The 23,327-nt window shown below is 42.0% G+C and overlaps 1 protein-coding gene across 2 annotated transcripts; it reads left to right on the top strand.

The window, feature by feature from the left end:
• The first annotated feature begins 3,857 nt into the window (after nt 1-3,857).
• gfpt2 (glutamine-fructose-6-phosphate transaminase 2) lies at nt 3,858-23,088 on the top strand. 2 transcript variants are annotated; one of them, XM_071519812.1, is made up of 20 exons: nt 3,858-3,954; nt 5,556-5,663; nt 7,023-7,130; nt 7,594-7,719; nt 8,599-8,657; nt 9,765-9,899; nt 11,064-11,125; nt 13,285-13,364; nt 13,859-13,936; nt 16,557-16,674; nt 17,018-17,181; nt 17,601-17,696; nt 18,280-18,377; nt 18,683-18,803; nt 19,560-19,717; nt 20,004-20,118; nt 20,356-20,483; nt 20,724-20,891; nt 21,286-21,447; nt 21,869-23,088. In XM_071519812.1, the coding sequence occupies exons 1-20, from the start codon at nt 3,948-3,950 to the stop codon at nt 21,911-21,913; spliced, it is 2,136 nt and encodes a 711-aa protein (XP_071375913.1). In that variant the 5' UTR covers nt 3,858-3,947; the 3' UTR covers nt 21,914-23,088. The 2 variants fall into 2 exon arrangements, with proteins under 2 accessions (XP_071375913.1, XP_071375914.1); XM_071519813.1 differs by lacking the exon at nt 13,859-13,936.
• Nucleotides 23,089-23,327: the final 239 nt, after the last annotated feature.

A 23,327-nucleotide genomic window follows, 5' to 3' on the forward strand; every position in this document is an offset into this window, starting at 1 on the left:
ATGAAGCTTATTAATCCGCTAATCCAGAGGAGGAATGCAGATCTCTGGTTTCTGTCACTGGCTCTCACTCACGCACATCCACAGCACACACACAAGCACACGAATACACACAAGGAAGCAAGCACACACAAAAACATATACACTGAATGGACAAAAGACTATAAGGACTCTTAATCATTTCATAAAATACACTGGTGAGGTGAATCCAGGTAAAAGCCATTAGCCTATCCCTTATTGATTTCCCTTATTAAATCTATACCAATCACAAAGAAGGAGATGGAGATAAAGAGCAGCAGATGAGTTAGAGCAGTGATTCTCAACATTTTTCATATCAAGGACCCTAGTTTAGTCCACATTAGAGCCACGGACCCCCATTTGATGAGATTTTGTCTCTCAAACCCAAATCTGATAATATTTTTATTGTCAGATATGATTTTGTCCAGAATTCCATGACTATTTGTACTGTAGGTAGAGAGATAACAGAGAAACTATGATCAAAACAGTCATTCTTCTACATTCTTTAAGTGTGTTAACTTCTTCAAAATGAAATAATGGTGAAGTTTAACAATTCATCAATTTGCTGGGGACCCCCTGGAACCCCCTCAAGGACCCCTGGTGGGCCCCGGGCCCCGCGTTGAGAACCACTGAGTTAGAGAAGCAGTGTTAAGCTTTGAGACAAGTGAGATTGTGCAAAAGGGACTGCGACTCAATATCAGGAAGATCATTTTTTGTAAATTCAATTTATAAAAACACAAAGAATATGTATGCACAAACACACACACACTCATAAAATCAATCTCTCTCTCATACTTCTTGTGCAACAATTCAGCTGTGGTCAAATGGCTTGAACTCGGTGGCGGTGTGGAGCGTTTCCTTTGAGCAGTGACTGAAGGCATATAGGCTTGGTGATCGTCTCCTTGATTCCCCAGGACAGACAGTTGGCCGATGGAGCGCGGAACATTTCAAAGCGGAGACGGGGATTACGCTTTGTTTTACACTTTTAATGGGCCACTTGTAAAATGAACAATCCCTGTTCTCCTCCGGCGTGAGCAGATAGCGGCCAGTGTGGGTTTGGACATGGAGGGGAGAGGCGTGTGACTTGGCTAGACACACACGCATTCCTCAAGCAGCGATGTGGACAGTGAGTGGACATGATGTGGTCAGACAGAACAGACTAGCACCCGATACACTGTCCTACACTTCCTATTTTTCTCCTTTTTTTTCATCTTTTGGCTTTCTCCCCACGCACTCGCCCCCACTCTCATTACCTGCCTCTCTTTCCATCAGCCCAACATCTCGCTCCCCATCTCTGTCTATTTCTCTCTCTTCCTGTCTCTTCCTAACATCTTTCATCTGTTTTTGAATATGCCAATCAAGCCACGGTGACCTTGTACCATCAAAACAGTTTATACAAGAACTTCAGTGTCAGTCTTGCGTAACTGCACACGTTTATATGTGCAATAAAATGCATGTCATCTCCTGCAAATAAATCAGTTTTTAATATTCATTATCACTGTAGATGTTTCCTTGGTATCAGGCCTTCCCAGAGAGAAACCCAGAGCAGTAGGAGTAGTCTGAGTGATAAGGTTGTAAACTTTTGGTGAGTGAATGACTTCAATGGAATCCTTCCTGGCAAGCTGTTACTGCTGGACAGTGCAGCATTAGAGTTGAGATGTCATTGAAACAGTGTTTGGAAGAACCTATCTGCTATATAGGCTACACTACCGGTCAAAAGTTTGGACACACACACATTTTTCATTATATTTTACTATTTTCCACATGTTACAGTAATAGTAAAGGCATCAAAACTATGAAATAACACAAAGGGAATTATGCAGTAACAAAAAAAGTGTTAAACAAATCAAAACTATCTTATATTTTAGATTCTTTACAGTAGCCGCTCTTTGCCTTGATGGAAAGGCAAAGGCTTTGGAAAGAAATTCATACATAGGCATCAACTTGACTATTTATATTTGTCTGAGAGACAAATTTCAAGCATTTAAGCATAAGCCTTTAGCTCAAAATGGCTTTAAGAGAATGAGAAACACAGTAGCCTACATTCAATCAGGTATGTCCAAACTTTTGACTGGTAGTGTATAAATAAATACACACATATGTCATCAATGAATAGTTTGGATTTTTCATTTCATTACCTTGTTGCCAGGTTGTCACTGCTGCAGGCTAAGCACAGGACTGGTTTATCTTGGTGTCATTATATTGTATAGCTTGTGTTACTGTCTAAAAACACAATTGCTTGGTATTCATGCCTGAGGAGTATGGTATCACGTTAAGTATTATGTCCCGTTTTACATTTGCGGCATTTATCTGATGCTCTTAGAATAGGCTGGAGCACCAACATTACAACAACAACCGAAAGTAAAAACCTAACCCTAACCAAACCAAACCTAACCTAACCCTAACCAAACAGACAACTGAAGTAACAAAATACTGTGTACAGAAAACATAGATTATACAGAAGTGCTAGGTAAAGAAACATGAGTTAGGGTTAGGGATTTTTGGCAAGACAGGAGCAAAAACAGGTGCCAGTGCAGGAGGAAGATAGAATAGAGTAGAGAGAAATGTGAGGTGTTTCTTGGAGAGATTTGTTTTCATTTCACACTGGAAGATAGGGAGTAACTGCATAATGCAATCATTATCATCTAAATCATCACTAAAGGTAAACTGGGACCTTTGTAGTTTGGTAATTTCAGCAGAATCCATTTCATTTTGTCTCTGACTCACTATAATCACAGCTCATTCAGCTTGTGGAAAAACAGGTTTACAGTCAGTTGTGTCACTGAATCAAAAACAATCTTTTTGAAAGTAAAAAACAACTTTGACTTCAATAAGCAAAGACTGAAAAAAAAGCAGGTTTCAACATATGAGTTTTGCTATGAGATTTCCCTTTTCACTGAATGTCACCTCTTCTTCAACAGAACTGACCAACTCTTCCTAAAAACAAAAACAATACAACAAAAATAATAGATCCCTTATGTAAGTACAATATGTATAAGTGTCTGAAATATACCAAAACAGCAATCTCCCATCCGAAAATCTGAGTTATTTAAAATGTATGTTACATTCACTACCATTCACGACAGAGATGCTTTTGACTAGAGTTCACTGAAAAATAAAATGTTAAAGATGTTTTTATTCGAGCCTTGAGGGAAATTGTTTTATTTTAATTTGACATGGGGGCTGAGGGGTGCAGGAGGCAGAGGGGGCCAAAAGGTCTGCCAGTAAATGGTTTAATGATATTTTAATGATAATTATTCTGAAAACATCAGTGTATACTTATTCGTTTTCCTCCTCGTCTTCATCAGCATCATCTTATCATCATCGTCACTTACGGCAAAATAATCTGTTTCATTCGCTGCCTGATTCGTCGTGGCCATTAGCCTGAGATTATGGGGAAAACAGGTTTGACTTTAAGTTTTGTTTTCGAATTTGAATGAAAGTCGCGTCAACGCAAAGGAATCAGGGCCAATCCTTTTCCAAATAAATGTTCAATGAAAACGAGACTGATTCGTGAAAAGGCCCCTATTAATCAGATGTCATGTTTACATGGCTAACTGACGCAAAAGGTGAAACGTATTTGTCGTTTAGTTTCTCATCTAAAGTCGACAACTTCTCCTACAGCAAACTCTTAACTCTCCTGAAGTGTTTACCGGGCTGACAGGTAATTCTTTTAATAAGCGGCTATCCATCCCGGACAGATGAAGGGATGAGCACCTGTAAGGCAGCTGGACAGTACAGCGGGACAGGCGTGGTGTCAGAGGAGGTGGGGCTGCTGCCTCTCCAGGAAACAGCCTTTAAATGCATCGAGGGAGTGTGCAGCTTTACGCAGTCTTTCTGGATTTAACACGGGACAAGCATCACTCTACCCGGGAAACAACGAGTCATTTTCGCACAGAACCGTATCCAGTACCGACAACGCAGCTGGAGCCATGTGTGGTAAGGTTGCCTTTCGGTGTGTCGAGGAATGTGTTGCCTTGGAGAGAGCAATCAGCCGGATTACGCACGAAAATTACATTACATACAAAAGTACATTGACTATAGTGCCTATTACATTGACTGTAGTGCCTATTGCCATAATGCTGATGTCATGCATGCAATCCAAGTGATCAAGCGAGTATTGCAGTTTTAGTGTGGGTTAAAGAATGAGCTCATGTAATCGGATTGTTAGTGCGTAAAATAAGTAACACGGTGCCACTCCAGAGAGTAATAGCAGTATAGTCACGCCGATCTTGATACAGTTTTGGCGATCCAAAATGCTCGACAGGTTGCTATCCATTTCTGAACTGCAACAGTTGTATGTATTGGGTGTCTGTACTCTGATCCTTGGCTGTGGATTCCTGAGGAACATTACGCGCCGCTGCGTGTCAGTGTTTTCGCTCACGGGTGTTGATGACAGGTCTGGCATATAATGTCAGTCACCATCAAACAGAAGGGGATGTAGCGAGCCAGGCGTTAACGACGCAGAAATCAATGGATGTGATTATTATTATTATCGAAGGTCCAGGTTCTGTGTGAATCAGATTTACCCTCCACAAACGGGTAAAGCGTTGGCCCATTAGTGCATTCTGCAACTGACAGCCTTGTTAGAAACTCATATGTTGTTTCCTTCTGCGCCCCGCTCACGAGCAGAGACGTTTACAGCTGAGAGTAAATCTTTTACAGCCGTTTGGCCCTCTCTCGTGTCCGCAAGGGGCCGAGTTTGTGGAAGTTCACCGCAGGCAACCAATCTGCCTGCTCCAACACTGCGCGCAATGTGCGTCCGTCAATGGCCACCTGTGTGGCTGTGGGAGCGAACCAGCTTGGAACATTCCAACAGAACGAGCTCTCTCTCTCTCTCTCTCTCTCTCTCTCTCTCTCTCTCTCTCTCTCTCTCTCTCTCTCCCTCTCTCTCTCTCTTTCTCTCTCTCATACACACACACGCACACACACACGCGCACACACGCATACACAAGTAGGGAGAGAGTGTATGAATAATATGCCTAGTCGCCTACTATACCCAATGTAATGGAAATTTAATAAAGAAGTGTCAGCTTGACTTACTCATGTAATTAAAGATAATAGGATGATGAGTCCATTGTTGGTTTCTCATACAGCCTGTTGTTTTTCTTTCCATAATAAGCACTTTCCAAGCACGATAAATCCTTCACGCATTATGCATAAACAGTCAGGTGAAGATTTTTACATACTGCATATACATTTAAGCCACTTTCTCCTTAATGGCCTAAATCCAAACCACAAGAAAATGTTATATTAATGTCAACTAGCTGTAATAACTAACTGTATGGGCCGCTACTCAAATACCGTCCCAGTAACACCCCTCTTAATATGAAGGTTTCCCTCTCTTTGTAAATGGAAGAGTTTTCTCTTCAAACGCATAAAAATTAATGTAATAGTCCCAAGCTCAAGAGAATGAAAAGATACTACTATGCTGTTGACAATTGTGTAAACTGTGCCAAGGGGGTTGAGCATCTCAGGGGAGTCAAGTTCTCTCTCTCTCTCTCTCTCTCTCTCTCTCTCTCTCTCTCTCTCTCTAAAAGGGATCTTTGCCTACCTAAATTACCAAGTGCCTCGCACCAGAAAGGAGATATTTGAGACGCTAGTGAAGGGACTGCAGAGACTGGAGTACAGAGGGTACGATTCAGCAGGTAAGACACTCAGCCTCGCCGAGGTCCCGCACGCATGCGCACATACACACATGCACAAATATGCACACACACCATGCATAGAGGCTTACAGTACTTCTTGGCAGCACCTGTGTATCACGTCCTTTTAAAAAAATAAAATCTAGGGACTGAACGCTTCACAGTATTCAAAGGATGAAGAGAAAGAGAGGGCCAAAGATGCTGATTTGGAGTTTTAAGTATATGTTATCAGCTATGGATCACACATATATTTCAGGCACTTTCAATCAGTGAAATACATCAAAGTAGCAAGTTCACCTCAGGTTAGGACATGAGGCAATTAACATTGACATATAACAGATGCCACCCTATTCACAATAGGCAATATGTATGTGCATCATCCATTGTCTTGTTTTGTTTTCTGTTTTTCTCCATTATATATTTACCATGACAACGACTGAGCGATTAGGCCTGTTAACAACATAAGACTCATCCTTCAAATCCTGGCAATCTAAGAGAGACGTCAGCTGTCACTGGCTACTTTCTATGATGTGCTGTAAACGAAGAAGCAGCATATTACAGTATTTCATAATCATCAACCATTCTTGATTGTCCAAGAGAACAGAAACAGAAAGAGAGCAACTTTTTGTCACGTACAGCGATGGTCATGAATGACTTTATGATTCGGTGATTGATGTACTGGACCGCATGGAGAGTGAAGGGAGAGGCAGAATTATCACAGAATGATAGATAGGTAGGGAGACTGTTGCCCTGGAATGGACTGTATTTCAGGCCTTACTAAACCTAAACACACTCCCATGTCTTCTACAGTGTTTTGTACCTTAGATCCTCCTACCTTCTACCCTAGATATTTACCATTGTCCTGGTATGCCTCCAGTGGCATATTACGCACACACACACACACACACACACACACGCACACACACGCACACACGCACTTCTGTGTTTGTTCATCCTACTCAGCAGGATGAAGCCACAGAACTAAGAGCCTCTTTCATGGCCCGTGAAACACCAAGTCCTACACACACCCAAACACACACCCAAACACACGCACACACACACAAGCAATAACACCTGACATACTAGTTTATGTGCACTCAATTCTGAAGCCACTCACTTACAGTCACCCTAATACAACTATACCATTGCTGGTGAAGATAAAGTTGAATTTGTCCACTCACTCACTGCTAATTGTGGAAGACCTTGGATTTGTCACAATTGTGTGTTAAATGCCTTTCTGTAAGAAAGAGTTTTTCCTCAATTGCATGTAATACCTTGAACAAAAGATAGATCCATACAGGCCATCAGACATTTTCTAGACACTCTCTATAGGAATCTATCATTCACCTCCTGTGTTTGCAGGTGTTGCTGTGGACGGCCCTAACAAGACGACCACCGACATCAACAGTAACACCATCTGTCTGATCAAGAAGAAGGGCAAGGTCAAGGCTCTGGATGAGGAGCTCTACAGTAGGTTTATGGATACATATGATTCACATGTTTGATGACAAAATGCTATATAACCATTGTGGGGAAAAATTGTTTCTGATGTTCGTTGCTCAATAATTTAAAATTCAAGGTGTCCTCCACATAGCAAAATAATAACATTTAATAGTGAGAGCTTAATAGAGCTTTTATGAAAGCCATCATTTTGTCAGAGTAGGTGTCATACTTTCCAAATGATGGTTGTCTCATTTTGGAATAGGACTCTTCAAACTGACTGTCCTCTATGTTTGCTGGTTGAATAGGGTCCCTGTTATTCCAGCATCATAGCATCCTGTGTCTTCCACCTCATCCTTTCTTGATCCTAATATTTTAAAGAAATTATTATTAGTCATAACTCAGAATGACTCAATGAATGACTTGCTGTCTGTGAAATTCCCTCCAGTCTGTTCATGTCAGTGACAAAGCAGTGTGTGTGTTGTGTGATCAGAGAAAGACTCGCTGGATCTGGACGAGGAGCTGTTTACACACTTTGGCCTCGCTCACACACGCTGGGCCACACATGGAGAGCCCAGCGCCCTCAATAGCCACCCCCATCGCTCCGACAAGGATAACGGTAATATGCACACATGTGCTTGTATGCATCTGTGCACACATGCACACACACTCACTCATGCATACACCCATCCTCAAACACATGCTCAAACACACTATAAATCCAAGAAAAACATGGGAATGGCGGTGCTTTCATCTGAGCTCTGATTCAGGTTTTTCAATGAAGAGCCTGATCAGGCAAAAAATATAGTAAAATTGAGATCAACTTGTTTTTTTGCTGTGATTCTGTGATTCTCATGTTTTGGATAGTTTCTTTGTGGGATAGCCTGTAATTCTTGGCTGAGAACCCAAACAGAAGGCAATATGATTGTATTTTACACACCTTCACACGCTTCTCATTCCAACCATATATACACCCATCTCTTTATCATTAGTATGCTGTGTTCATAGTATAGGAATAGAGTGAAGGTGTGTCAGTAATATACCTTGGCTTTAGTCCAAAGCACGTGTCCTCGTAAATTCAAAGTATGAGAGTCCTGATCAAGGAAAAGGTGCAAGCAAGTACATGTTGTTTGTATTATATTATGGTTATTACGTGGTTATCACTTGCGATAACTTGCTTATCATATTGTTTGCTTGTAAGCTGTTTGTTTGTGCATTTACCTGCCTTCACTGTGTCCTCACCTATCCTTCCCTGCCATGTTATTAATAAACTTGTCTTTGTTGCTGCTAAATCCATTGCTTGGACTATATTCTTAATCTTCAGCTGAGAAGTTGCTGAAAGTGATGGGTGTCTTAGGATAACACCGACCTGTCAAACTTGCCATGCAGTGAGAACATATCACTGTTAAGATCTGTATGAGTGGCAGATGTGGTCTTCTTTCAGTTTTTGACCTTAGCCCCTCTATCTTATCTTTTTACTCTCTCTGTCTTTCCTCAGAGTTTGTTGTGATCCACAATGGTATCATCACCAATTACAAAGAGTTAAAAAAGTACCTGGTAAGTCTCCCTATATAATATCTAACCATTCCTCTTGTACAAATGACTAACGACTACGAGTTATAATGCTGTTCAATGGGCATGACATTTTGAAGTTAACGCCTTTCTGTTTCTTCCTACTCCATGGCAAGTCGCTCTGTCTCTGGCTCAGTGAGAAGTCACAACATCCTTCAATGGATCAGAAAGAATTGGAAAGGTGTCAATGAAGAGAGTGTAGAGTGAACTCTAAATATAAACATAGGCGAGTAAAAGGAAATAAAATGTAACCTGGCTGGTTACACCAGTTTGTTATATTCAGCTGGGTTGTTATGTACGATACCTTGTCTAGGGTAACCAGACATACCAGACCAACATGTTGAATGTCTTTACAAGAGTGACATTTTCCATGTGTAATGAGTTGACCTGAAAAAGATGTGGCACACCATCACTTGGCTGAAAGAAAGGGAATTTGGTCAAACATTTAAGGTGAAGGATAAACTACCTTTATGATTATGGGGTAGAAAAATCTGACTATTAGGAGCTTTATAATTATCTGCCCAGCTGCAGAAGGGGGCTATAAAAGACCAGTAGCTGGCATGATGACATTATTTAACACTACTCATAAACTAAGAATGTTTCAAGTGATACTATACAACGGTTGTTTCCGACCACGCATTATGATTGGACAAGAGGCGTCGCCATGATTACTTATGACTGCAATATACGTGTACCATATAATAATAACTCGAACAGTATCACTCTGCCTTGTTGAAACAAGAATGAAGATTGAAACAAGCAAGCATGTTGCTAAGCAACAGAGAACTAATTTTTGTTGGCGGAGGGCCAAAATAAAATTATTAAAGTAAAACCCAAAGCTTTTATCATTCAGGGCTTTGTGCTGCGGTTTTGACATACAGCCCCACTTGTTCCTACAACCACAGAATACAACCACAAAATAGTTTGCCTCAGGTTTTGTGTCACCACTGCTATGGCAACACCTAGGATGAAACATTTAAATGGAATTTAATGCTGTCGGTGGAGCACGCAGGGTGGCACCTGCTACACACACTATGTACTGTCTATCCTTAGTCTGTTTATATGTGAATATGTATCTCTTACCCTCTCCAGAACACCAAAGGCTATGAGTTTGAGTCAGAGACGGACACGGAGGTGATCCCTAAACTGATCAAATATGTTTATGACAACCGAGAGAGCGATAGCATCTCCTTCTCTACACTGGTAGAGAGGGTCATTCAGCAGCTGGTGAGTAGCCCACACAAAGCAACACATCAATGACAACAGTGTCTGTTCCAAAGATACACCGACCCCATTTACAGCAGTGCAGGTGGTGATAAGATACCAGCCTTTCTTTTCTGATTACATTGCAAATCCAACACTTCCTTCGTCTGCCAGTGGCGAGACACCATCATTTCTGGAGCTAAAAAAAGCTTTGAGGTGTGTTTTTTGCTCTACACTAAGAGATGCGGATGTTTCTGTTTGAGCTCTCATCCAAAACCAGTTTCCTTGTTACCTCAAAGTATACACAGCTGTCAGGACAGCATCGCATAGCTTTAGAGTTTGATTTGTCCTTATATGCCCCCCCCCCCAGCTCTCCCTTCACACACACACATACACGCACACACACATTTGCTCATTCCGCACTGTATGCCATTGCTTCACTTTCCTGTCCATTTAAACGCATTGCATCATCACAAAAACAGTCCCCATGGCAACCGCCCTAACAGCATCATAAGTGACATCATCATCTGTAGAGACTGATTTTTTGGGTGAGATGGAGCAAGACTCTCTTTTCCATCGTGTATGTGTGTGTGTGTGTGTGTGTGTGTGTGTGTGTGTGTGTGTGTGTGTCATGCTCAAGAGCCCCCCCCCCCCAGACTCCTCCTTAGAAGAAAGGAGAAAGCAAAGCAGACTTTCTGGGTTTGGACTAATAGGAACCAGATAGTTAGACCCCCTAACTGCCTCAAGACCTCCCTCTCCTTCTCTCTCTCTCTCCCATTTCGCATTTCCCCCAGTCTGCTTCTAACCACCATGGGCGGCAGTGCAGTCAGCGCTTTCGAAATAGAGCTGATGTTATACAATAGGGGTCTTATTTCTCTTAACCCACCCCCACCCTGCTGTACCCCATGCTTCCCCGACGCTCACCCACACCCCCGCCTCGACCACCAACCCCCACAAGGACGATCCACAGTAGAAATGTTTGTTTGTATCCAGAAAAGCAGGGAAATGTTCAGTGTCCCTTCTTAAAGGTTACTCTTACTCTAGAGCTATGATTAGTTTTACATTTAATCTTGTATTGCTAATTGTTTCCTTGTCTCCTTCTGCTCTCAACTGTTGTTTGGTGTATTTTCAGTCCTTCAACATGCTAACGTAAACTCTGCGTTTCCTCTGCTCCTTTCTCTCTCTCAGGAGGGGGCCTTTGCTCTGGTGTTTAAAAGCCGCCATTTCCCTGGAGAGGCAGTGGGCACCAGGTTAGTATGTACACACACACACATACACAGACACACACACACACACACACACACTTCCCTCTTACATTTCACTTCACGTCACGGTCCAGTGTCAGTGACCCAGACTCATTGAAGATGAGTCATCTCTGTTATCACCACAATAAAGCAATACCAAGTATGATTTTAGGAGACTGCTTTGATTCATGCTAATGTAGCCAACATCCATTACATGTGTCACGCGTTATGACTCTAACGTGCTGCGCTTACGGTAATGGGTGTGATTGTGGTTTGTGTGTGAGTGCGTGTGCGCAAATTCCCGTCTGACTGCTTGTATCAATACTATCTGTGTCTTAAGACCCAGGCGGAGGGGGAGCGGAGGAGAGGTTGAATCCAGGTTCCCCCTCTCCCTCCTGGGCCTCTGGCCTCTGGGCTGCTGGCCCTGCGCCGGCTGCTCTGTGACTCATTAATGGAGGGACTAGAGAGTTTCCTGTTTCAGCTCCGGGAAATGCCCCGGCCAGCAACACTCTCGGTTAATCACTTCTCATCACTTTATTTCACTTTATACCTTTCCTGGTTCAGTGACCAGTCATGGATCAGGGAAAGGGAGATTGCTGGAGAAAGAGAGAGAGACAGAGAGAGAGAGAGAAGGGCAAAGACATGAAAAGAGAGAAGAGAATAAGTGGGCTGTGACCTATAGTTTATGCTAACAGGATCTGTGGCAGTGCCATCTCAGTGTTGGGCAAGGCCACTGCCTGGCACACCTGCAGCTCAACTCTGTGAACTTTGGCATATTGTTTTCCCTTCTTCTTTGTTTCTGTTTATGGTGGGTTCAGTGGGTTATAGAGCACTTTATGATGAAAGGGTTTTAACTGTCTTCGGTGATAGGTGAGTGCATCATACAGTGTTGTAGCTATGGCTAGCCACGATAGTGACAGAATGAGAGTTCATGGGTTAATGTGCTGCATTGTTAGCGTTGTCTCCCAGGGTTGAGGGATGGAGGAATGGTAGTAATTATCCAGTGATGCTCGACTCCACTCCCTCCCTTCTTCCCTCCCTCCCTCCTTCCCTTTTTTCGTCAAGTGATCAACCCTCCGGCAAGACTCTCATTCCCTCGTTCTCTGCCTCCCTCGTTTTGTCTCTCTCTCATTCGATCATCCTTTCATCCTCTCTCTTTTCCTGCCTCGCCGTCTCTCCCTTTCTCTTACTCTTACTTTTCTTTCATCCCTAACCCTCCCTCCTCCTCATCTCTCCCTCCCTTAGGGTAAATATTGCATTGGATAGCGACCACATGTTTCTGTTTGCAAGCTTCCCTGCTCAAGCCCCACACCCTTTAAAACAACCAGCGGGCTTACGTCAATGTAGCCAAGCCCCAGGGAAAGGCTAACCAGAGAGAAAAGAGACAAGAGAGAGGGAGAGACAGAGGAGAAATAAGGAGAGGCTTTTTTTCACATAATAGCGGCAGTAATTTCTCAAGAGTGGGCATCTTAATAAGTAACTTACCATGGAGCGTTTTGTAACAGACACTGTTTGCACTGTTGTCACGAGAGGAGTGCATAAAGCTTACATCTATTTTACTTCTGGGCTCCTCCCACCCTCACCTTCCCTCATCTGTCACAGCCACGCCTGCTTGCACCTGTACACCCTCAGCAGCCAATCAGAGAAGCCCACATAGAATCAGTGGCCAAGCAGGAAGCAGGACACTGGAAGCAGGAACTAAGTGAATGACCTCCACAGGAACGTAGACTAATACAGGATCAGTTTACTACTAATGGTCAAGATTAGGAAATTTAGAATGAATTTGGAATAGGTGTGAGGAAATCTGAGCTCCTGCCTGCACAGGGAAGCAACTGCAGAACTATGCTAGTTACAATGTTGAAGATTGAGATGGTACAAGGAAGAGAAAATAAATAGATGGGGAAAAAGAGGGGAAAGATGCCACTGAGCTCATTGTTGTTGTTTGGAATGTACAATAGGAGTCATTCTGCTTCAGGGATGAGAGAGCCGTACTGATCCCTGCTCTCAGGTTTCCTCGTAACATAACACTCAACATTCATACATTTAGACGGTGAGTGTGTGTCTTTTGCAAAGCCTAATCTTCCGTCTTTCCCTCCCTTTTCCTTCGTCTCCCCTTCTTCTCCCTCTCTCCATATCTTTCTCCATCCCTGCTTCTTTCTGTTCAGGAGAGGCAGCCCATTGCTCATTGGTGTGCGAAGCAAGTATGAGCTGTCGACCGAACACATCCCAATCCAGTACAACAGTGGTGAGCTCTGTTCCTCTCTCTGTCTGCCATTATCCGCTTACACTGCGCCTAAATCTCTGCCTAAATAAGTACACATTCAACGGCATACGCAAACACACACACGTTACTCCAGGAACCAGCATTGTCTGTTAAAATGATCACTGCGGGCTGGAGCTTTGCTCATATGGGTATTTTATTCCGATAAGTAGACATCCTTTTTCATGTTTCACACAAATCATACACTGACCTGATGATGGATTGGTTAAAAGGTTGGATGGATGAACTAAATGTGGGATTAATATGCCTAAATGGGTTTGGCTGGCATTCATTTTCTCACTCACACACTTACTTAACTCACACTTAACATAACCTTTTTCCCTTGGCTAATCATCGCATATTTATGTGTCTCTGAGCTGTATCTAACTATTCCAACAGTCACAGTGCCACAGATACAGTTCATGCAATCCATATGTGATGAGCTTTTTATCTTTTCTTTTTTTTTAATCTATCTGTAGCTCCATACTACTCAGTCCTGAGTGACATGCCAGATTCCCCAAAGGGGACAGAGGCCCTGGGGGTGTCAGCACCCAGAGGTGGGCCTCCCCTGTAGTGGAATCTATAAGATCTATGGTGGATCGTTGGTAGGTGGAAGAGGCCTCTGAACCCTCGATTAAAGTCAGAATCAGTATTATAAGTACATACAAAAGAATTTGACTTTATGGGCTGTAGTCACATAACACAAAATTCAAAAAATATATATAGAGAGAAATTTAGGAAATAAGTCCCTTTTCTACAAAATATGCACATGGAGCCCTATTGATTGCTCTGATAGGAAGCTATGGATGTTAATAATAGAATAAAACCCAGAATATTCAGATATTGAGAATAAAAATATAACGATACAGCCAGTATGGAGTTGACTATAACAATTGACTCTATGATTTGAAGTTTGGACTTTGGCTGTCCTTTATAAGTGTGAAACAGAGTTAAAGTTTTGACTTCAGTGATGGGTCCCTACTAGTTGAGTCAAATTTGAAGCAGTTGTAAAACACCTAATAAATGCACACCTTTGAGCGCATTATAATGCATCTTAGCTGTTCTAAAATAACTGTTAACCACAGCCTTTCATGGCTTATTGCTTAAACAATATAGGATATGGAGAAAGTCAAGAATTCTCATTTGGTACCGTCAGACTTCACTGATACACCCCGAAAGTTCAGAGGCCTTGTAACCTAAACATCATAGCCTATCAAGGGATGATTGGATGACCCTGCTCTCTTCACTTTCTGACGCCATGCCATGATCTAACCAACTTACAATGTAACATTGCTCTAACCTGTCAGCTTTTCTCAAATTTGACTAATCCACTGTGGGAATTATATGAGATGTTTTGTGGCTTTGTTTTTCATTGTGCAATAGCTCATTCTCAGAAATTTCCTAGAATGAGATTTCTCTCGCTTTGTTTCCAGGGAATTCTGTGTTAGTTTGGGATGCCAGCAGTCTTATGGAAATTCATTCAAATCCTTCCTGCAAAGAATGTGGTTCTCAACCAGAGCCCCCAACCATAATTTAGGCTAGACAGAGTTTCTTTTGTAACTTTTCAAAGATGCTTGTCACAAGAAAACATCTGCAAGTATGATTGGCTAATTTTTGGTTCATAACAAATTTGTTTTGTAGTTCCCCCTCTCTCTGTCTTTGTGACAGATAACTGCCAGGGAGTAGACTGTACTGTACTGAAGACTCTGTCTTCACCTCTTATCTGTTTACTTAAGATTTATGGTTCTTCATGGTTCAAGCAGGACCGCTCCAAAGTCCAAGGCGCAGCATGAGAGCTGAGTGGAAGACAGAGTGAGGTGGTGTGGGGTCGGTAGAGAACCAGGATGGGTGTGGCGTCTTAGTGGTTGAACAAAAGGCTCTAGATTCTCCTTGGTCCTTTTTGTTACTTTTAGCTAATGCATACTTCTTTACACCTTTTCCTGAATATGAAGATGAACTGTATTGATACGCGTCCTACTTAAAGGTGCTACATGTTGCATTTTTAAACATCAATATCACTGTCAAATTTATTGTGATACCTTGTTATAATTACTGTAAACAAATAAGACTGAAATGACTGGTAGCCTCTGTCTCTTGCGAGTGGTATTGTTAGTGCTAGTGCTTCTTAAAATCAAGACTAAATTTCCCATAAACCCCTTTGTTTCTTGCTTCTTGTCCCCCCTCTGCCTTTCTGGCATCCTTTCACATGCATTTGTTTACTCTTTTGCTTTACTGAGGAAGATAAACACTTGGAAGTGATTTTTCCATTTGCTTTTCATTTGTTTAACCATCTGCCATTACAAGAAACTCTAAAAGCCTTATGTTTGTTTGCGCTGGAAGAACAGCGCCTTCTTCCTGCTTTGTGCCGTAAAGCAATAACGCAGATTTCCTGTGAAATCCAGTGGCACACAATGTAAAATGCAGTGTAGAGGCCGCTAGAGGGCCGACAGTCTCTGCATACATGGTCTCGTTTGTTTACAGTAATTAAACTAATATCTCAAAATGAATGTGCTAATATTTTTTTATGTTAAAATGCTGTAAAATACATGTAGCACCATTAACAGCGCAGGTGAGGGACTGGCAAAAAGAAAAGTGAAACATGATGACTGTAGATTCTCAGGGGGCTAAGAGTCTGATGCATACTGTTCTGTAAGTGCAGTGTAGCACTGTTACAAAGGGTGAACACAAGTTCATCTATATATCTATATATCATAAACTTTTTGAAGAACTCAAGAAATCACAGCTGATGACAGGTTGAACTTGTGCCTGCATCTGATCATTAAAGATGACATCTTCAGTGAAAGGGCACAAATCTGATAAGAAATAATATGTACTGATGATCTTCAGAGGGCAATCACATCAATTTCACTTCTCTCTCTGCTGGTTAACATAAAGCAATCTGGACGTTTATTCATGATCCATTTTTTAAACAATCTGCTTTGCAGTAATCGCAGTTATCGCTTGAATGCTCCACTTAAAAAGCTTCCTGATCTTATCGTAGCATAAAACCTGAATTTCGTAACATTGCAAAAGCCGTTTCCACAGCAGTGTGTTTACTACATCTGGAAGCAGAGATGAAGAATTCAAGTGATGGGCACATCTTGATTGTCTTAGCGAGTGTCACTGAAAGTCAGTGCCTGGCCTCTGATCCTTGAACTCTGACTTTTGACCCTGTAGCTCTCTTCAAGGAAGGAGTCCAGGAGAAGAACAGCCATAACCGTCCTGACTGCTCCAACACACTCAACTTTGTGGGGGATGGCAGGGCTGTGGAGTATTACTTTGCCTCTGACGCCAGGTGAGAAAGCAGCTGTCTGTGTGAGTGTGTGTGTTTGTGTGTGTGTATGTGTGTGTGTGTGTGCATGCATTAAGTCTTAACACATGTAAAGGGGTTATCCTGTTAGCTAAGGTGCATACCATGATACCCTGGGTTCAAATCCAGCCTAGGACCTTTGTCACATGTCATCCCCCTCTCTCCTAAACTTTCCAGTCTCTCTCTATCAAATAAAAGCAAAACATTCCCCCAAAATAATCTTTAAAATGTGTCTCTTAGTAAACATCAGATCAGTGGAGTGCATCATTAGATGTTCTCTCTCTCTCTCTCTCTCTCTCTCTCTCTCTCTCTCTCTCCCCATCCTCAGTGCCATCATTGAGCACACCAACAAGGTGCTGTACATGGAGGATGATGACATAGCAGTGGTGGCCGGGGGGAAACTCTCCATACACAGGATGAAGCGGCAGGTCGGCGAGGACCCGGTCAGGGCCATCCAGACCCTGCAGATGGAGATGCAGCAGATCATGAAAGGTCAGATAACAGTCCAAAAGGCAATTTTGCCATTTGGTGGAGCTTATCAGGGCCAAAACTTGTTATATGAGATGTTTGGGTTTTTTTGTTAGTTCAAATGTAATTCGTTTAGCTTAAATAGAGGTAGGAAGTTGGATTTACAAATTTCCGTTAAAAATATAAGGATTCAGAGGTCATAAAGTGTTATCACTTCTATGTAAAATTTGCAAGTAGTTCTACAAATCAAGTCTAGTGGAAAGAGTTGTACTTGCTCGCCCTCTGCTGGCTCGTTGAGTCATAACATTGAATTGCTGTCCTGTTTTCAGTCTCAATAGCCATAGATATTGCCTCTCTTACTTGGGAGGAAAACACTCAGAATTTCCTGGCTCATGGGGAAGTATCAGCCACAACCACTCTTTCAATATCTTCTCCCACTGCAGGTAACTTTGAGGCCTTCATGCAGAAGGAGATCTTTGAGCAGCCAGAGTCAGTGGTCAACACGATGAGAGGCCGGATCTGTTTTGACACCAACACAGGTGAACCCATGATCTTATATCCTGTCCCGCCTTCAAGGTTCAAGGATGTTGAGGGTGCCCTGCCAGGTCCCTGATCATCTGAATCAATATTAGCACAGGAGCTAATGCGGGCTATACACACTGGAGCATTGTGTGTCTGTATTACCACAGACAAAGTATCTATTTGTCCTTATTTATTTGGTATTTTTCATGACAAAGGGTAATCTGGGACTAAAATATTCATTTGCATATCAGTACAGCCTTATTCAAATGACCTCTCTGCCTCACACATCTTCCAAATTTATAGCATGCAGTATTATCAACTACTAGTACAAATATATACTTAGGAAGCCATCTCAAATATTTGAACCAGTTTTATTGGTTTTAAACTTTAGTGTAGACATGTATATGGAAGATATGTGCAAATAAACCCCTCCTTGAGCAAATGTATTTAAAATGTATTCAACTACTGTTTTGCTCAATAATGACTTTCATATAGGATAAACAGTGAGGATTTGAAACATACAGTGAATCAGTTATACAGTGGTTATACAATATATTATTAAGTGATCTAATGCCGCTGTCTTGGCTTCTGTTTCCTCAGTGGTTCTCGGAGGACTAAAGGACCACCTGAAGGAGATCAAACGCTGCAGACGCCTCATCGTGATTGGCTGTGGCACTAGTTTCCACGCCGCTGTGGCTGTGAGTAGACCAATCAGGAATCAGGAGCATGCTGATGACATTTTGTGAGAAAGATAGTTGTGATAATTCAAAAGAGCAAAAGGCTGGAGCTTGATAAATGTTATTGCTGTTAGTGGCGATAGTCATGATGACGACGATGGTGATGGTGATGAGGATGAAGATGAGGATGGTGATGGTCATGATAGTGAGGAGGAGGGCAAGGATGTTGAGGATAACATTCTAGATAACACTGACGATGGTGACAATGATGATGATGATGAAGAGGCTTAAGCTGAAGCTGCTGCTCTTCTCTCCTTGCCTCTCAGACCAGACAGATCCTGGAGGAGCTGACAGAGCTGCCCGTCATGGTGGAGCTGGCCAGCGACTTCCTGGACCGCAACACGCCTGTCTTCAGAGACGACGTGTGCTTCTTCATCAGCCAATCAGGTGACAGCACCGCACAAATACACAGGACACCCGCTCCAATACTGTAGCTCATATTTATATCTGTAGCGCTCATATTTTTTCTATTCTTGCTTGAAATATGTTTCTTAGACAAATATAAATAGTTGATGCCTAGTAATGAATTTATGTATGTATTAATTTCTTTCCAAAGCCTTTGACTTTCCATCAAGGTAAAGATGGCTACTTTAAAGAATCAAAAATATAATATAGTTGTTGTTTTTTGTGTTGTTTTTTGTAACACTTTTTGGGTTATTTTTAAATTCCATTTGTGTTATTTCATAGTTTTGATGTCTTTACTATTATTCTTAAATTTGAAAATAGTAAAAAAAATAAATAAATGTGTGTGTCTAAACTTTTGACTGGTAGCGTATGCCATTTGTTTGGTGGTTATGCTCGTTTTTTAGTGGTCCGTGATTTCTCGAAAACAGTAGCGTGAGATGAACGATCTCTCTGTACTGTAATTAGATAATTCTGACGGTGAAACCTTTAAAGAAAAACAAGAGGAGGGCAACGTCAAAACGAGGGCAAGAATTAGAGCTAAGACAGCAGCGTTTTCAGTGATGTGGTCATAAGTGGTGAGAAAATACTGGACCTGCTTCACACTCCCAGCTCGGCTCTCCTGTGACACCCTGCCACAATTACATCCTCTCTTGGTTTTTTTTTCCACCAACAGTGCCCCCATTGTGCTGTAATTCTGCATCCTAAGCACATCTATTCATTCCCTCTTCCTCCCCCCAGGTGAGACAGCAGACACCTTGATGGCGCTGCGCTACTGCAAGGACCGTGGCGCTCTGACAGTCGGTGTAACCAACACAGTGGGCAGCTCCATTTCCAGAGAAACAGACTGTGGAGTCCACATCAACGCCGGGCCTGAGATAGGAGTGGCGAGCACCAAGGTATATTTCGTACACACACACACTCACACACACACATGCAGGCACACATGCATACTCACTTGAACACAGACCAGAATGAAATATATGTAAAGCAGACACAGGTCATTTTCATACTTAACATGGGCAGCATTGAGAGTATTTTGCATACAGCATACAGATAAAACACTGTCATGATAACACAGTGTTGTATTATTGCCTAAAGACTTTTCTCACCAGACTGTTCACCCCGGCCCAGTGCTTATTCTCCAATGGGTTATATAAATGTGTTTTTGTTTGTGTGATCCAGGCCTACACCAGTCAGTTTGTGGCTCTCATCATGTTCGGCCTGATGATGAGCGAGGACAGGATCTCCCTCCAGAAGAGAAGACTGGAGATCATCAATGGCCTCAGGGTGCTACCTGGTGAGTCCTCTAACTGACACCTCAGTATATCCCACACACAATGCACACATGCTCCCACCATGCGCACGCAGCACCTTCAAATCCTCTGCCAAATCAAGCTAACAAAATATCTCCCATCCCAAACCTCTACACTTACCTAGCATCTCTCTCACCAGTTCTACCATGACGCATCCCTCCTCCCCACATGACTCATTCTGCTCTCCCTCCTTCCATCTGCCTTCTCCCCTCCTTTCCCAGAACTGATAAAGGAGGTGTTGTCGCTGGACGAGAAGATCAAGGCCATAGCAGATGAGCTCTATCAGCAGAGGTCTCTCCTGGTCATGGGCCGCGGTTTCAACTACGCCACCTGCCTGGAGGGGGCACTGGTGAGTTGAGAATGCCACACTGCAGCCTAGCAAAGAACCATGCGATTCACTTGTACTGTAGCATAATGCAATATAGCAGGGCTGAGAAACAACTACGATAAGACGCAGTAGAGTAATATAATTTTGTGAGAATACTTTTGTTTTCACACACTTTGAGATTTGAGATTGATAATGTCTGCATGTCTTGGATCTACTTAATATGCACTGATGCAATCTCATTACTAACTTCTTCCAATGCAGAAAATCAAGGAGATCACGTACATGCACTCGGAGGGCATCCTGGCAGGGGAGCTGAAGCACGGCCCTCTGGCCCTCATAGACAAAGACATGCCGGTCATCATGATCATCATGAGAGATGCCTGCTACACCAAGTGCCAGAATGCTCTGCAGCAAGTCACAGCTCGATCGGTAGGGCCTGGAACACAAACACACACACACACACACACATGACATTTTACAATATAGGCATTTAGCTGATGCTTTTATTCAAAGCGACTTGCAAAGAGTTCAACAGTAGGATAAGCTTAAATTTGTAGATCATAAGGAGCACAAAGGTTACAGTCATAGCGGCCAGCCAATATTCCAATATTCTTGTGACCACTGAATGATCATTTAAGAGCGCCAGGAAAGGAAATAGAATAAGAGTTAAGGTGCACACACACACACACACACAACGACACATCCGGCACATTCTCACAGTCAAGTCGCAATCAACTACGATCCATGAATAATGAATGAAAATGAATTGATGGACTAGTGTTAACGTTCTCGTCCTCCCTGCCTCTCACTCTCTCTCTGTTAGGGTCGGCCCATCATCCTGTGTTGCCAGGACGACCCCGACGTGACAAAGAATGCCTACAAGACGATCGAGCTGCCCCAGACAGTGGACTGTCTGCAGGGCATCCTCAGCGTCATCCCCCTGCAGCTCATGTCCTTCCACCTGGCCGTGCTACGAGGATATGACGTACGTAGTCAACACGATTATTGACGTAACCGGTGAAAAACACCCTATTCTTAACCTAGTGTTTTTGCTTTAAGATTTGCTTTCAGTGATTAAGTGGTTACAAACTATATTGTTTATACTGAAATGTTGAGTTGACCAAATACTAAGGCAAAACTGATTAAATTTGCATGCTCATGTTTAGTAAACCATCCTGTGCAGTATATTGCACTATTGCAATGCCTTCAATTGCATGTATTAGAATATTATTTCCATACTGTTGCATATTCCAGTCTTTATGGCAAGTCAGTTCTTGAGTCTGAAGTTCAGATAAATCTGGTTCTACCATTTTTTGTCCGGTTGATGTCCGCAGAGTCCAAAGTGTTTGTATTGATATGTGCAGTACAGCCTCAATCTGCTGTAACGCCGGTTTCTCTATTTCCAGGTTGACTGTCCCAGAAACTTGGCCAAATCTGTGACTGTGGAATAATTACAGTTCACAAAGCACAGGAGAAGAGAGAGGAGGCCCATAGATTTAAAGTGCAATTGAGCGTGTGCATGTGTGTGTGTGTGAGTGTGTTTGTGTGTGAGTGTAGATGTGGGTGTGGGTGTGAGTGAGTGAGAGAGTGAGAGAGAGAGAGAGAGTGACAGACAAAAGAGGGAGGTATGTGAGACAATGTCTTCTTTACCACAGAGAAATGTGAAGACCAACCGATACACTGTTGAGGAAGTGCCAGTGCCGCAGAGGCGCCGCGGAACAATCTATGAAAGCAACATTACCACCACACATCCAAAGCAATATGCTGTGCCTTTTACCAATGTGGAGTTGAGCCAAAACATACACAACAGGCTTTGTAATAATGCATTGACACGGTATAGTGAAGTGTTTACAGTTGTGCAATATGGGGACCAAAAGCGCATTATGAATGTACACAATCCTGAGTGAGATTATTCATTCTCTTCCTGTTTTATAAATTCTTTATGTCCATTAGGGACCTCTTACCTCTCTTTTGCATCATGGGAAATGTAGGAATTATATACTTTTTTTTCATTCCACAGAGTCTGAGTTATGGAAATGTCGCTTTTATATTTTTTGTTGCACACACACAATCACTGTGCCTGGTGGGCCACTGACCCATAAATTATTTTTTCTTTTTTTACCAGAAGGAAGTTCCTCTGTCAGTCTACTTACTCTCCAGACTGTTTAATTAATGCTCTTAATAACATGGTACTGTTTCTGTATTGAACAGATGCTATCACATTATTACTTGATTCTCTTCTTTTCATATATTTCTGCTCTGTTTTTATTATTACTTCATTCATGTTGGGGCATGAACCTTTAGTCTCTGACAGTGAGGATATGTTTTTTTCCCTTCAGATTCTGTATACCTACTTAGTCCAGATGTAATTCCCACTGACCTACAGTAGATACAATGAGAAGTATTTAAAGAAGAACTTCCACACAGCAAAGAAACCATGTACCATGAACTTTAATAATAGTTTTATTTTGTCAGCCTTTTCTATAGGGTTTATTATAATGATATTGTTCTGTATTTATCTGATTTTTATTTTATGGGAGCTATGGGAGTACAGTATGCAACTATGATTGTATTTTGTACTGTATTTTTTATAGCAAACAGGCACAATCAATCAATAAATAGAATTCTTGAAATAATGTGCAATTGCCTATTTCCCCTACTGAAAAAATCACTATTCCTATAATATGTATCAGTTTGTGGTACTCAGTAGTGAGTTCATAATCTTATCTTAATGCTATTTTTTATGTCCTTTAATATCGCTATAATATTCCTATTGGGACTTATAGGTTTGCTGGGATTTATTATTATTAATAATATTAATAACAATAATTATAATAATGATAATAATAACAACTTTACTGAAGA

Source organism: Centroberyx affinis, unplaced genomic scaffold, assembly GCF_046629955.1.
Source record: "Centroberyx affinis isolate AG114_WGS23_722 - 3 ecotype Tasmania unplaced genomic scaffold, CSIRO-AGI_Caff_v1 ptg000743l_1, whole genome shotgun sequence".
NCBI classification, from domain to species: Eukaryota; Metazoa; Chordata; class Actinopteri; order Beryciformes; family Berycidae; genus Centroberyx; species Centroberyx affinis.